Genomic DNA, 16,926 nt, shown 5'->3' on the forward strand with positions numbered 1-16,926 from the left:
CCCCCCCCCCCCCCCCCCCCCGGGGAAAACACCTTGTCTATTTACCCTATCCATGCCCCTCATGATTTTATAAGCCTGTATAAGTTTACCCCTCAACCGCCAACGCTCCAGGGAAAACAGCTCCAGTCTATTCCGCCTCTCCCTATAGTTCAAACCCTCCAACCCTGGCAACATCCTTGTTAATTTTTTCATTTGAAGCAACAACTAAATGGACAATTACGTTATTGTCCTATTTAGCAAAAATTAAAAAAAAGTAAATCTGTCTTTCTCAGATTTCTTTTTTGTAATCATATAACATACAGACCACTCTCCTGGTTCTCAGATACTCTCACATATTTCTTAAATGGCCTCCCTGTTACTCTCTACTTCTTTATTTTTCTATCTTGATTGCAGATTTTTGATATTTCCTGAGAGCTTAAAGCAAAGAAAAGGCTTTGTCAGCTAAATCAAGGAGTGTATCTCCAATGTGAACAGGACAGGAATGTTTTTAACATAAATTAAATCCCTGATATTGCATATATCACTGAAATGCATTATGGAATTGCACTGGCATATAACAATGCAGCAATTACTTGTTCACCACAGATCGTAGTGTCAGAAATCTTCAAATGAACATCATTAAAATTTTATGATATACATCTGAAAAAAGTAAAAAATTAAGTGAGTCAACCAGCATAGCCCATCTCATAAGTTTGTATGCTTTATCCTACTTAGTGATTTCTTTACTCATAGTAAACCATTAAGCCCCAATGTGTATATTGTAGACTCTGAGTCAAAACCTGCAAAAGAGGCAGCAACAATTAATAATAAGGGTATATGTTCAATTAAATTAAATCCATAAAATGATTGTATACTATTTTTGGACATGTTGTTTGTTCAATGACACTTTATTTGAATGCTGGAAGCTGATTTGTTCAGGTTGTCCCTATTTATTAAGTGAGGAAAATTGAGTCTCCTGATGATAATGTAATAATGATTTGATAGTAGTGTGATATACATATGCATTCAGATTTATCTGATAGGAACATATTACATAACAAAATGATATTTGGTATTTTGAAATAGATTGGAGAATCAGATGTAGATATTTCTGGTAATGGATTTTGGATTCCAAGACAAAGATTTAACTGACATGTTTAAAAGTCAAAAGCATCATTTAATGATTGAACCATAAGGTGAAATCACTGCCCCGAAATAAAATTATTATTATTTTACCTACATTCTACTCTGATGTTAGTGGAAATAATAGGTCTTTTTTCTTATTTATGCTTTTTTCAATAAACTTGTGACAATGTTATGATTAATGTCAACATGCAAGATATTTGTGTGGTTCATATCGTAATGTCTTTTCCTTAATTCAGATGTAATCACTGCAGCTTCAGTTCTGTCATTGATTACCAACAGGTAATGCAGTCAGTATACATTATATAACAATGAATGCACATGTACATATTATATTTCCAGATAGAAGTTAAAAAGCAAAGCCAGTTGACTTGCACTCAAGCTGATCCTTCAGTCATCAAAGTCTGCTCTCCATTTCCCCCAACAGTAAACATGCTATTGCTTAAGGCTACTCAGTCTCTTAATGTGATGTCCTTAATTGTCAAACCTAGGTGGCCCTTTACTTTTGGACATATTTGCATAATTATTTTCTTGCCATACTTAAAACTCACTAGGATGGGAAAAGATTATATTTCATAAATATGGAATTGCTAAAATCAGATGCATTTTTCTGTCATGAACATTTCAATATTTCTGTTCATAGTTTGACTATTTGCTTTGTTTTGCGAAATGTCCCTTGTTCCTTTTTGCTGTTATGTAGTTGAAAAATATTGTGTGAGAATGATTCAAAACTCAATTAAATGTAAACTGATCATTTTAAACTAATAAAATTTAATGTGATTAATAAAAAGATCTTGAATTTGTACGTCAAGTTCCATTACATTACATGCACACCTACATATTAGATTGATTCAATGTAACAGCAAAACCAATAAATAATAATAGCAACAACAACAAATGAAACTGGTAGTTATTCACTATTACAGAATTTATCATGTAAAGATTTTACATTCCTATTGATGTGTATATATGAGATTTCAAATGCTGTGAAAACCATGTTAACTCATGACTTTAGAGAAAATAACAAATCGTAAATCATAATTTATAAATATTGTCAGGAACAAAGCAAGATGCAGTTGGGTTTACTATTGAGTAATTTGTTTGCATTGTGTCTTAAGTTGTGCAATAGGAAGAGGAAAATCCATTAATGAACAAAGGTATGCCCCTAAGAAAATATTTTTCTTCAAATAGAGAAGATATTCCAGCACTTAGTAAGCCGATCTTCTAAGCAAATGTAAGCATGGAGAAAAATAATTTGTATTTGAAAATAACACCCATTTATGCAAACATGTACAAGCTTAACGTGATATCAAAAACAAATTGCAAGAATATTTGCCTTTTTAATATCAATTCTTGAAAAATATACAAATTGTAATCCACTAGCAAATCTCACTTATTAGTCATGTTACTTTTATGCACATTAATGTGAATTAGAGGTTATATTTCTGTTATTTTTCATATTTTACATAACAGCAATATATTCAGTTATAAAATTATCTATTTTGTTATGCATGAGTAGTTAGCCACTTAAAAAGATGTTCATGTTTATAATGACAAAAAATGGTGATAAAACAAAATAAAGTAGTATTACATCTTAATAAGTTGATTAAGTACTGAATATTTGCTTTATTTTACATTAAAGCGGTTGATTGCTTAACGTTAGTGAGATTGATAAAGATTGTGGCAAAGTCAGTTTGGCTAATGAAAACAAACCTTGGTGCTGCTATATGGGGTGGAATACGATGGGAAGTAGAGGAGAGCTGCACTGTACGTTTGGAATCAAATGAAAAATAACTGACTTGTACACTATCACAAACAAAATTTCTGAAAATACTGCAAAAATTGACGGATTTGCCATTGTAGATCGTATTTAATATAGACAATAAAACAAAAAAAATGTTCTGGAGAAACTCAGCAGATCAGGCAGCATCTGTGTAGAGAGAAACAGAGTTAACAGGTCCAGTTAATGACCTTTCATTGAAAAGGGTGCAATAATCTATATATCATCCACTTACGATGGATGCATGGACGAGCGTGGGGTTTGAATTTTTTAGTGTCTCACTCTTCAAAATTGTACAAAACTACTGTTAATTTTCACTACTGTATTGGATTTTAGTTAGCTTTATCGTTTTAATGTATCAGGATTAAAAAGAAACTGATGGGGAGTCTCACGTATTTGGATCGTTGTAGCGACGTTACACAAATCAGAGGTCACGTTCGGCCAGATCTGTAATATTGAAAATTAAACCTGAGTTTGCCCGAGCTCGGATGGTATGTGTATGCTTCCTAAAAACGGCCCAGTGGCGATTAGATTATTTAAAGAATGCATTTTATTTTACAAAGGCAGCAAGCAAGTGAATACAAACACTCTCAATTACCATCACTTTGTTCGAGGAGGGCTGTGCATCAATGTTCAGAAGAAAGTTAGGCAGCATTTTTTAAAAACAAAATCATCTTTTATATAAGTCAATTGTGACAGAAACGTTGGACGAGCAAATTTTCACATGTAGAATTTTGAACTCTCCATTTGCATGTCAGGTTGCATTATTCTACCTAGTCTTTAATCCTGCCGAACAGACGGACAGTTTCTGAAAATGGAACATGATGGTCAGGGTAAAAGTTATATGATACTTTGAAAATATTTGACAAAATACGATCTACTGAGAAGACAATTCAGCGAAAAATTCTAAGAAATCGCAGACCTTGTCTTTAGCAATATGAAGGAACACTTGCAGTTACATTAATCGCGTATGTTAATTAAATTTTAAAATGTAAAAGAAATCAGAATGTTAGTAGTTACATTCATTGGAAAAAATAAGTATCGTTTTGAAGACTTTTTTAATATTATTTCGGTGAAATTGTGAAATATCATGAAATAAAAATATTATGCGACATAATGGGTCTGTCATTTTCCAATAGCAATAGGAAGGCGCTTCCATCACTTCAGCTTTCTGCGACATCTTGGAGCAATCAAGCAAATTAAGGCCGGTCGACCTACCAGCTTCTCGGGTTAGTAGTGGGAGGTTGTCAAAATACGGGGCAGCCATTAGTAGAAACGTGATATCCATTCATCAGCAAGTCTAATCACTGGTCAGACTCCGCCGAACCCTCAAGCTTTCCATTCTCAGATATGCAACCCGGGCACGAAGGAGTTTACAAATATTGTCAAATTGATTCTTGTACCGTCATTGAGTCTGTCATTCGCTGCTTGGCCACTGAAGCTTTTCGTTCTCTTGGATGGTTGTTCGTTGGCGACAATATTGTTTTCCGCTCAAATACGAGGATTAACTTTGAATCATAATTAAATAGTAACTGTTAGACGCCGATGCAATTTTCCACCTTTTAAAATACCTATCACGTTTTTCCAAAATAGTGGTCGCTAATCAATAGTGTTGAATCATGGGCAATAATTTAAAATATATTTTGATTTATTTTTGTTTCCAGATTTCATTTGTTTTCAGTGCCTAATAATTTAGACATCCGATTTCTTTCTATTATGTCAGCCTTATTATAGTTATATTATTTGAATTTTTCGCTTTTCTTATTGCAGTGGAAAAGAGTGAAACAAATCGCCCCGCGTATGGACTGAATTAAGGTGAATATGCCTTAATGTTGTTTTAAGATCTAAACTCACGATAAGCAAACCTAATTGGTGTAAGTGACAGAGCTAATGCGGAAATAACCGTATCGTTCTTCTCTCTCGCTCCTTCCTTTTCTCCCTCTCTTCCGGAAAAAGAAAGAGGTTGATTTCCATTATGTTACAATGAGTCTCGCCATTAATAAAAACTAGCACTTTAGATAAGGAAATTTATTGAATAACGTATGTGCAATGTTGGAATACATAAACGCAAAGTATCCTCAAATATTCTCCAACTGCACTTGTCATGAAAGGCTGCGTAATTTGATTCAGCCGTCGGGTTTCCTGCAGTATTATCAATGGAATTAATCTGCATTGTTCATACAAAGGGGGCAATCCACTTCGACAGAATCTTAATTCACCACAGGCCCGAAAAGATTCTCCCATGTAACAAAATTGCGCACAAGTTGTAGCTTATGTTGACTAAGGAAGTGTGGTATTAATGAAACGCATACTTCTTGAGATTAATAGTAAGTTATCTTATATCACGTCAAATTAAGACGTACAACCGCTTATTACTGGTAAATATAGTGGAGAGTTTCTGTAAAGCCTAAAGAAAAACAGTGCCTTTAAAAACAAACAAAAATGAATAATTTGGGATGAAAAGAGTTTCCGAATTTAGTTAAGATAAATGAACAGGATGTGGCGGATCAGTTGAGAACGAGGGAAGCGGAGCGGAAACTTAAATCAGGTACATTTTACACTCTAGCCAGAAGTTAAATAAATATGGATAATTAAGCTGTAACCACAGGATAAAATTTATTTGTTGCGCACTCAGAACGCAACATAAATATTATTTTATCGGTAACGGTTTACTGTTTTACACTGTTAAAATGCTGGCTCGAATTATTAGGAACAGCTTTAACCTCGTTGTATTAAAACTTTGAAGTTTCTGTTACTACAGTTCCCCAAGGTGAGGGTGTGGATTAAATTGACAACTCGCTAACAGCTGTTTAAGGCCTTGTTTTCTAATAAACTCTTCTAAGCAGCTCAGTCTGTTAATTGAGGTGCGGGAAATGGAACGTTTTCAAACTCCCACTAAATAGTGGAGAATATAGCGAATTTTACGTAGCAAAAAACAGTCCCGAGTGAAAGATGTACTGAAAGTATAAGCAAGATTTAGACTTGGCTTTGAAATTAAAGCCCGTCAGGTTGGGGATCCACGCTTTGTTTTGTTAATTCGATCGGTACATTCTGACTTGTTTTGATCCAAAGTGTTGCTGACGCACAAGTTGTTGGAAGAGTCGTATAATGAAGCAATGGGCCAATTCAATGTTCTGGGATTTGCTGAAGTTGTGACTGGTTACTTCACATTTGTAACATTGCTCGCGGCAAAGAGAAGCATCTGTTTGATTATTCCGACCCCCGCCCCCGAAAAATAAACACGCAAAGGACACACCGTCATTACTGCGATCTCTTCTTCATCTTTGTTAATACCTCACCTTTGTTATTTAAACTACGAAATCAGGATTTGCAAATTCGAAAATAAGACACAACAAACACTTAAGATTGCATTGGATTACTTGAATCAGTTCTGCTTTCTTATCTCCTTTCGCACCAAGATCAATCACATGTTGCAAATTTCGGTTCTGAAATTAGCTTTCATTATTTGACGTTGTGGTGCAAAAATGACGTTGTGATTAAGTAGAGTTTTCAAAATCATAGTTAGTTCTGTCCGACTGATTAATGCAGGTATTCGTAAACAAAATAATGCCTCTATGTAAAAGCATCCTCTCAACAGTCCTCCAACAAGTGATTAGCATGTGAGTTCGCATCCTGTTAAGATTGTGCGTTATCAAAATCCCATCTATTTGCTTAAAGTTGGATGATGATAAAAGTATATTTCATTATAAGGTCATGAGGCGACGACCGCATTATTAATACAGTAGTTTCTGTTCAATCTCAATCAGATGGAAACCAAATTATACTTTCACCCTCTCCACTGTTCCCCCAACCCCCACAAGGCTCCCCTCCCACGCAACCGCAACTCTGGGCAGAAAAGCATTGTGGGAGCTGTAGTTCAATAACCATGGTCAAAGTTTCGCGAAGTATTAGAAATGTGACTACAGGTACCAGAGCCCAACGCGATTAAGGCCACGCGTTATTTCCAGATCACTGGCGCCACCCTTGTGTTCTTCTATATCGTTGCTGCAAATGAGAAAAAAAGGCTCTCCTGTGCGGCTTACTGCGATGTCAATCATTGAAGAGATTTCACGAGGTTCTTGTCAAGGCAGCTGAAACAAATAAATATATAGGCAGACAACAACAGAACAAAAAGCGAGAAAAGTTCACTAGGATCATTAAAGCGCGGCTTGTCCTTCCTTTCGTCGATTCTATTGTCAAACTGGAATCATATAACGTAGTGCAGTGTTACAAGGTAGGTCTGGAGCTGGAAGCTGTTCGCTCAGCGAGGGAGACACCTCAAAGGGGATCGGGTTACTTTGAGTGACAGCGTCTCCATGGTAAATAATTTGACTAACTATTGTCTTATCCTCACCATCCGTAGGTCAGATAACCAACCAATCAAATTCTACATAATGACTATTCATGCCAACTTAGAATAATATTATTAAAAACGAAGGGAAAGCACTCTGGACGTCTTCAAGTGCAGTATGTTGGGTCTCCTGTGAGAGAAAGATTATTTTTTATGCGTCTACAAGTACAAAGCACTAGTAGAGACTGTAACCTTCAAGCGAAGGAGCGGCACAGAACACTTTTTTTCCATTAGGACCTGGATGTGTTTTTAGACTGTCTCAAGGCGGGGGAGATATGTCGATGCTTCCAACTTTTGGGTTTACTCAAGAGCAAGTGGCGTGTGTGTGCGAAGTCCTCCAGCAAGGAGGTAACATCGAGCGGCTCGGCCGCTTCCTGTGGTCACTACCTGCCTGTGAACATCTGCATAAAAACGAGAGCGTCCTCAAAGCCAAGGCCGTGGTATCTTTCCACCGAGGCAACTTCCGCGAACTTTACAAGATTCTGGAGAGCCACCAGTTCTCTCCGCACAACCACCCGAAGCTGCAGCAGTTGTGGCTAAAGGCTCACTACATCGAAGCCGAAAAGCTGCGGGGGCGGCCGCTAGGGGCCGTGGGCAAGTACCGCGTCCGGCGCAAGTTCCCGCTGCCGCGCTCTATTTGGGACGGCGAGGAAACCAGCTACTGCTTCAAGGAGAAGTCGCGCAGCGTCCTGCGGGAATGGTATGCTCACAACCCATACCCTTCGCCCCGGGAGAAGAGGGAGTTGGCCGAAGCCACCGGCCTCACCACCACCCAGGTCAGCAACTGGTTCAAGAACAGGCGTCAGAGGGACCGAGCCGCCGAAGCCAAAGAAAGGTACGAGTAAGTAAAACAAATACATCATTCTCATATTATTAAATAGAGCTGTTTAACTCACCTCACCGGGTACAAACCGCGGCATCTTTCGTTTGCAGCAATCGTATCGATGTGTGAATCTCCACTATCATCGATTCGGGGCCCGTTCACCGGCTGGAAGTGCGTGTGTTTCAAATTGTGACTTTTTTTGGGAGAAGTACGCTCGAACTGACAATAACCTCAGACATCGAAATGCAGCGCAAGCTCCGCCTGAGTGGCGAGAAGCGAAAGCTGCGGCTGCGGGAAAAAAAAACTTTTAATTTAACTTCTCATTTGGCTTCGAAATGCCTCGAACCGTTAAGTAGAGGATGAAAAGATTCCGAACATAACCTGTCCGTGGATACATTCGCTGCTCGGTGATTGATTTTAAAGTGTGTTTTCTGCAGCCGGTCGCTGCGGAGCGCCGTTGATTTTGTTTATGGAAAAGTGAAATTTTGCAAAAGTGTCTGGTTTATTCTTTGGCGCCAGTTCCTTGAGGATACTTTAAAAATAAAGCAACGGTTTAGTAATCGGAATGGTGTTAACTATAACTTGTTCAGTGCCTTCAGAACTTACTCCGTCAGTCAGCCCCCAGCTGCAGTGTTAAGTCAGAAAAGTTGAGAAGACTGACTTGAAATCGAAGTTTTTATAAGCCTTTTTTTGGCATTGAAGATATTCTAACCTGATTTTTCGAATGGCCCCCACGTTTAAATAGAGTTGCTCCTTGGTTCTTATTCGACTCATTCTATCTCATGTTTTTGATTTCTTTTCTCTCTTTGCCTCTGCAGAGAAAACAGCGAGAACTCGAATTCCAACGTTACGGCCGGCGGCCACAACCCAATGAATCATTCGATGAATGGGAACAAAAATATGTTAGCGAGCTCAGACGAGGAAAAGACTCCGTCTCAAACCCCCGATCACACTTCGAGCAGCCCAGCGCTACTCTTAGGATCCCTGGGCCAGAGCTCCAACACCAGCCTGCAGCCTCTACACACTCTGGCCGCGCCTCCGGGTCCTAGCGCCGTTGCGGTACCTAACTCAGATGTTATACACCATCATGCATTACAGGACTCCATGCTCAACCCCATGTCATCCAATTTAGTTGACCTTGGCTCGTAAAAAAAGAACAATTTCCTTTTACCTGCGAATAATTAAAGACACTCTCAAGATTATCCTTTATATATTTTACTTGACAATTAAGCGATGTACATAAAAAAAGCGTTAGTGGATATTTTGTCAACCATGGGAAGGAAAGAAGGATATAGCTATTCGAGTTATAAGGTACTGTATTAGATCACATAAGAGATTGATGTAGCAAAGTCTTAAGGTTTTATATAACGGAGGATGTCTTTGTTTAGACAGAAAAGTTAATATTTTACTGGTCACAAAATCACAATCTCGACGTATTGCTCTCAATTAAAATTACACTACAGCACATACAGTCACATGCACGCAAATACATAAATATATACAGGTTACAAGAGTGAGTAGATTTGTAATTGCGTGCATAATGAGCATTTTAAGTTTTGATAAAATATGCTAAAAAAATTAAAAACACGCTATAGGAAGATCATTTACATGTAGATGAAAACTGTACAGAAAGCTGGCTTTCCTGTAGTAGAATGCGTGGAACGTGTAATCGCAGCTATATTGAACTGAAAACAATCCGTAAACGTATAATGTCATTTCATCAAGCATTAAAAATTATCTCCGTCTACAAGAAGGAATGCTCTCACGCTGCATAAAAATTGTTTTATTACTCTTTATATTACGTGACTACAATCTTTGGAGGCGAAATCCTGCTTATTTTATAATAAAATCAGAGCACAGCTATTATCTGATACGTTTGCTTTCTTCCCTCCCGTCCCTTCAAATATTTAGCAACAATTTAATTTGATATTTTTTAACATTGACTTCGGCACGCTTTTGTATTACACGAATATTCATTAACCGCTAGAATGTGCTCGTTACACAAAGGATGGCGGAGCTTCCATCTATCGCGTTTACCATAGGTGCATGTTTAATATGACGCCGTTGAGATATATGTTAAATTTGCCACTGGGTTTATGTACAGGTTCCAGGTAATTACTGTTGGTCTAACCATGAAGCCAGTGTAATACAGATAAAGAAAAGCGGCTGGAGAAAACCGTGCACAATGGGCCTTTAAAAATCTTGATGGCTCCTTTATTTTAAAAAAATCACTGTCCAAAATGAGAAAACGATCCACACAAATCCGTTTGCTAGTTATGCCAATGAAATTTAAAACATTTTGAGGCTCCCTTCCTTTCTCAATCTCATGCAGCTACAGATTTACGTCAGTACAAAAATACAGACGGCTATTTAACCCCAATGTAGCCCGCTTCGTAGTTTTTGTTTAACGTAACAGTATATCCCACACCGTTGTCCCCATTTTTAACTTTATAAAACGGAAAGAAAAATATACTTAAAGGTTAAGTGTGGATATGTTGGGTATGGGGCGTTATTCCAAAATTGTCAATGTCTGCTCAGCTAAATATATTGTGCACACATGTCACTCTGACTGCTGTAGAGTCAGACTGCTTTTAATGTAATTTGAATGCTCCAGAAACGTAATCCTTTTCGCCGTAACGTTATTCGCAACGCCTCTTACGATAACTGATGAACGTGATAATATAATATAACACGATCATCCAACATGATTATATGCCCATGGGCCAAAACAACTGCGATATCTGGCTTCTCTTATTTTCCTTATACTGAAATAAATTACATTGAGCAATGTACAATCTGTGATATAGAAGTCTCGGTCAATTGCGCTATGCGCATCTTGCAAGTGAAGTGCTCTTAATTTAAATTTAAAATATTATAGTCAATAGTCTTCACTGCAGTAAAATACAATGGCGAAGGAAGTTAATTATATGTTTATATCTGCACTGGGCAAATAAAGTCTATAACAAACGTGACTCCTGGGATAAAAAACGATAAAAGCATTAGTAACAGCAACCATTTGTTCTCTTAGACTCTTGCAATACATCATTTGAGGCTTGAGAGCTTTTTTTTTATTTTGGTATCTAGTGGCGATTGTAAATCTATCTGCCTATTTATTTATCTGTTTGTCGGTCTGTCTTTCAGAATACCGACTTGAAAAGCCTCTTTTGTCATAGTGTAATCTCAGGAAATCATTGCATTGATAATCTTTGCATTGTTTTAAAAAAATCTTGGGTGTCTGGGTTATAAAGCCACGTTATGATGCAATATTTACAAGGCATCCTCCATGGCCACGATTTTAATTTTTTTCAGGGTATCGTGATTGTCTTTAATGAAATGATGTATCATGTTAAGGTTCACATAGTTGCCAATGATGATAGTAACCCAATTGTTTCCACGGCGATTTTATCCGTTAATCGACTACTGCAATAAAATAGAACTGCGTTACAGAAGAAATAGTTGCAGTGACGTAGTCACAGATAAGGACGGAGGGGAGTTACAAGCAGGTTTGGAAAGGGTAATACAACTTGAAAATGAGCGCTCTATGTATCACATAACTGTAACCTAATATTCGGGATAGGCTTATAAAAGTTAACTCAAAATAGCAGACAAGAGTGTTGCCGTTTATTGGACTAACCGTCGCCGTGCATGGTAGCCTAAAGCGTATGTTACTTTACTGCTTCATTCATACTATAATTCAGTTGAAGGTGCTGCGGTTTTAATATTTATATACGCGTTAAGTGGCGACTGAGACTCCAGTGCCATATTGCAACGTTAGCAACGAAACAACAAACTCATAATCATGCAATTGTTCTGCAGTTAACTACACAGGTTACATGACCTTATCCTCTGCCTTCAGCGCTGTTTGTTACTCCCGGAACTGTGAAACGTTTCTTTTAATTATAAGTACGATTTATTTGAGAGAAAGGGAAGTAAAGAGTGGAGGAATTGTTGCCTTGACACAGAAGCGTGAGTCGTGTTTAATTGTGCGTGCTCATTCGGAAGTAATTAGATTTAGAGTTGCATTAGTGCACTGGCGTTCGCCATCTTTGACAGGCTTTGCGAAATATATCTAAGCATTTACTCACATGCTAATACCTGGACCAATTTGGAATAATACTTGAAAATCAGGACGTTTAGCGCCACAATGCCTTTTGCTGTGCAACAACTTATTGTAGTTTGTACTTTTATATGAGCAATTCCGAGTTGTTTCTTTTCTAAAAAGTAAATATGCATAAATGGGTGAATATTACATATATTTCTCTTAACAGTCCCGTACGTTTAACTCTTTCATTAATCCTGCTATGGTATAAATACATATATAGAATAGAAGCAAAATTCAAGATAATGAGGTTGTATTTTGTTCAGAGGTTTGTCTTTAAATGTCTTGGGGCACCTTTCTTTGTTACAGTTGCTTATTTGTCCAAAGTTTATAAGTGTATTTAAAATCACTTATACCTGATCTGAATTTTATTTATTGTTACGTTTGCCGTGCAATAATTTGATAGAATGCAAGAGGCCAAGAGAGTTAATGCCTTTTCAATGAACCAACATTTCGATTCAGACTGTCAGAAAAGACGTCTTGCCACAGAAGTGAAACTGCTAATCAAAGTCACCAGTTAGGTGTAGTGAGCAATTAGACGAAATGGTTGCGCACGACAAGTAATAATTGTTTTTCATATTTTGGATAAACAGAATTTATTATTTCTTCATGCGTTGATTAACAATGATAATCTTCTGTAATTTCAAATTAAGTATTGTCGATCTACAGTCGAAACAAACGAGGGTGTTCTATGTGGTCTAAAAAAGTGCGGTTATTTACTATTATTTACTATTTACTATTTAAATTAGTAAATTATTTACTAATCCAAAAAGGTGCCAATCAAACATGAGAAAGCGACCTTAATTTTGTTGCATGGGTCAAATTAAAGGAACTGGAGGGGTAAGCAGGCATTATTTAATAACAAATTGGTTTCAAATTGTTTTGCCTTTTATTTCTTACCCACACGGACAAATAGAGAAGTGCATGCATTGACAGGCTGGCAACTGACCCACAAGTTCAAATAACAGCAATGTGTTGTGCTGGGGGTGGGGTGGCGGTGGGATGGGGGTCAGTGATTTAGTAAAACAAAATCACGATTCGCAACACCCTGCGTAACTTGGGGCTGCACATAAGATTATGTAAAATCGAAGGGAGAATCGCATTAAGAAGAAAGACTTGCTCTGCTGGAACCGGACGTCTAGCTGTTTGTTAGCCGTTTACAGCATAGGGAGGAAGCAGATCGTTTATTTGGAGATACAAAATTTCTGTCCAAATTGACTCTCAGTCACTTCAGAAAGTGAACATTGACTGCCAGAGCCCTCTATAGGCTTGCACTGTCACTTGTTCGCACAGCTCTTTGGCGATTCGCCTTTTACTTGAATTTTACTTAATTTATGGGATTTTCTCAATTTCCACTGTGAAGTTGATTCGCAGCCCAGGGTGCGTGACCGCGCAGCATGAAACATTCGCTTCTTTAAACATGCAGTACTCATTTTATCTATGTTGGAAAGCTCAATCAACCAAAAATCTCTTTAGACTGTATCGCATGTATCCCCTTGAAAATAGCCCACTGTTTGGTTATTCTTTATAAACGAAAAATCAGTTTGCGAAGGACCACATAAAGTCATGTCGCTACAACAGTTAAAAAAAGAGAAATCTCCTTATTGCGCTGCTTGGTTTCCCCAAGGAGAAGCAGTACATTTACAGGTGGACCATTAGGTTACCCTAATAGTATTCCCTTGCCTTTCCTAAATTGCACCAGGGGATGTCGCTCCACTTGGACTAATTTGCGCAAGCCCATCCGAGTGATTTTAATCATCTTTTAATTTTGGTTTGTTTTAATTGTAAGTGATTTACAGAACGACTGGATCAGCAGTAGAAAAAAAACAGCCCCCAGATATGACACAGTTCAATCGGTACAATTCAAGTGTTCACAGATAAACTTGGTTTCTTCCATTGTTCCCGTGTAGGATTTATTTAACCAAGCATAGGTTAAGATCACGCATGTGATGTTTTAAATAATTAATATAACCTCACAAATCAAATGTTATAACACGTAGTCGGATTTATGTGGTTGATGAACATGTTGACGCTTGAATTTGGCCAGCTTTATTAGTAAGCTTGAGACCTGTTTGGATTTTGTATTCTCATGCAACACAATACAAAGTAAACGTCTTTGTCATATTAAAGAAATGTCGTTTGTTCAGTTGCATTTATAACTCTATTTTAGACTAAACTACTAAGCTGTCTTTCACGTTGTTCGGATGGTAAAACTGTTTTAACATAAATCCAAGTAAATGCTATGCTGTCGACGGTATGCCATTGAATTGATTATGTTTGTAAACTAAAATAACTAATGCAAAAGCACACATTTTCAATAAAGTTAAGATATTGGATCAAGACATAGAAGTCACTTTAGTGGAAATTAAACTGATTTTTTGCACTTGTTAATTTAAACTGGTAAAAACAATTCTAAAGTCTGACTTATCCATGTTAAGCTAAACTTGACGTTTTGTCGTTCAGATTTCAGTTTATAAAGTGTCTCGCCACGCCGTTTCCTCCGTCACTAGCAGTTTCCTCCGTAAATCTAGCAGTAAACTTACAGGCTCAGCGATGTTGGATGTTTTAAATAACACTGAATTTACATTCTCTTTTTGTAAAAAAAACAAAATATCTTACAATGCCGTTAACTTATCCCTTTACCATCAATCTGCTTAAAAATTACAAGTCAATTTCATAAATTGAAAATCATTGACTACAAACGAATTGCCGTGAGAGCATCGAAGGGCAGTGCAGCCACAAATATTTAAAATTATATATGTGCTTTATTGATTTCAATGTAAGTCTATAAAATGGCTCAAGAAGATGAAACTGGCTTCCGAGTGCAATTATATATTAAAAGTTAGGAGACGCGATGTTTCCATTTTAAATTTGACCATGTTTTCGAAGGGGTTACCTTTACTTTAAATCTGTCAGTAAGAATCCTTTACATCTAATACAAGGCTTGTTTTGACGTATGAGATGATCCATTTAAAAATCTTCCTTGTTGCAGCAAATGTCAGAGCAAAATTTGCCAGTGTTCTCCAGACTCCGAGTCTAGCATTGGAAGCGACTGTAGTAACTTTCAGAAGTGTCGTTAACGCATGGACTAGCTTCACCCGATGAAGGGGAAGTAAATAGGACTCGTTGAATTGACTTCAGCAGGCAAAAACAAATTAAGAAAATTGAGTAACATGTCAGGATTTTTTCTCTCTATTCGGAGGACTGACTACAATACCCAGCACATTTGCGATCAAATATGAAAGCTAAAATCTAGCAGAGCTTTACAGCTGTGCTTAGACGCCTTTGAAAGTGACTGAAGAACTAAAGTGACTGAGCTGAGATACCGACCTAGGGGTCAGACAGCAAGTAACCTGTCAGTCGAGAGTCACAATAGGAATTTAAAAGTGTAATTAATACGTAAGCTACTAAACTCCATTCGAGGCAAGAACACAGGCCAAGCATCTCTTTAAAATCAGGAATTACTGAATACATAAATAACGATCAATGTAATAAGTAGTACAACTGATAACAATAGTTTTATGTAGAGTAATTATATACTCTGTACTTCGTAAACAGGAAAGGTTCAATGCGCAATTCAAATCAACAAGCCTCATTTAATTTGCGTGCTCCGGAGTTTTATACCACTGATAATAAAAACCTGATATATTCCCTTTTATATACTTCTAGCTATCCCAGATGACTTGCTGAAAAGATTAGTTGATTTGTCCAATAATCTATTGGCATTATACAGTGCAGAATCCATTTGTACCATTTGGAGTTTAGTGCGAAAGTAGCTAAACTCGAGAGGAATGTAAATCATTAGGTCCGGCGGGAAAGATTATTCCAAATGCTAGGAATCTGTAGCTAAAACTCGAAAATGTTGAGCAAATGTCAACTGCTATTTATTTCCTACATTTTTTTTAATTTTTAGGTTACTAAGGGGAAACTGAGAGAGAGAAATTCGAATCTATACTGACACTTCTTCAAAACTTTGTTATTTCTTTTAAAGACTTAAACCATTTCTCATTCTGCACGGATGCTCCCAGGCCTGCTAAGTAATCCTCGTATTTTCTCTTTTTTGATCCAATATTTCCAGCATTCGCAATATTCTACTTCTTGCCTCCTTTATTAACTGCAGCTTGTTTATTGAGGCGTTGACGCCTGTAAAATGGAATGCCTCGAGAGTCAATGTAACGCGGCTAATAGCTTCAGGTAAATGCTATTACCCTAAATATGCCATATATGTTTAGACAATTCTGCTAACCGATGGAAAACCGCACTTAAACAAATTATTATAAGAATATTTATTTTCAATTTCTCAAGCTGGAAATGCTGTTGGTTAACTCTGAAGAACAAATATTGAATTCAGATTTATGCATATTTATAGCACTGATATTACGCCTATAATGCCTGTAGGAGAGATATGTCTCATTGTTGCAATATCTCCACCGCCTTAGTAGATGACAAAAACACTATGCACCGGCAAATTTAACAATAAATGAAGACATCTAGATTTATGCGCATATTTGCATTTCAAATCCCAGGATACATTAATAGCTCAAATTTACTGTTATAGGGAATGATTTGTCTTCATTTGCCTTTTTAGGCAATATATGACAATATGCAACAATAATAATATGACTAAAAACCTATTCAGATATTCATAAATCATGAAACAGAAGGGTGAAAATGAAATCGTATAAAGGCAATGTAAATCAGGAGTCAGGGCAGACCTGAATACTGTCGTAAGCGGACTGAGAATCTCGAGA

The 16,926-nt window shown here is 37.1% G+C and overlaps 1 protein-coding gene across 5 annotated transcripts in view; it reads left to right on the forward strand.

Annotated features, from left to right (window-relative positions):
- The window catches only part of six2a (SIX homeobox 2a), a 13,470-nt gene extending 3,541 nt beyond the window's left edge, over positions 1–9,929 (forward strand). The window contains exons 1-4 of one of the 5 annotated variants that reach the window (XM_048601462.1): positions 4,235–4,362; positions 4,673–4,717; positions 7,266–8,094; positions 8,895–9,929. In XM_048601462.1, the coding sequence (XP_048457419.1) occupies positions 7,529–8,094; positions 8,895–9,225 (897 nt within the window). In that variant the 5' untranslated portion in view covers positions 4,235–4,362; positions 4,673–4,717; positions 7,266–7,528 and the 3' untranslated portion in view covers positions 9,226–9,929. Of the gene's footprint in view, positions 1–4,234; positions 4,431–4,672; positions 4,718–6,945; positions 7,137–7,265; positions 8,095–8,894 lie in introns of those variants that run through there. The other 4 variants (XM_048601461.1, XM_048601463.1, XM_020534746.2 and 1 more) reach the window with 4 other exon arrangements.
- Positions 9,930–16,926: the final 6,997 nt, after the last annotated feature.

Source organism: Rhincodon typus, chromosome 9 (assembly GCF_021869965.1).
Source record: "Rhincodon typus isolate 14 chromosome 9, sRhiTyp1.1, whole genome shotgun sequence".
Taxonomy (NCBI): domain Eukaryota; kingdom Metazoa; phylum Chordata; class Chondrichthyes; order Orectolobiformes; family Rhincodontidae; genus Rhincodon; species Rhincodon typus.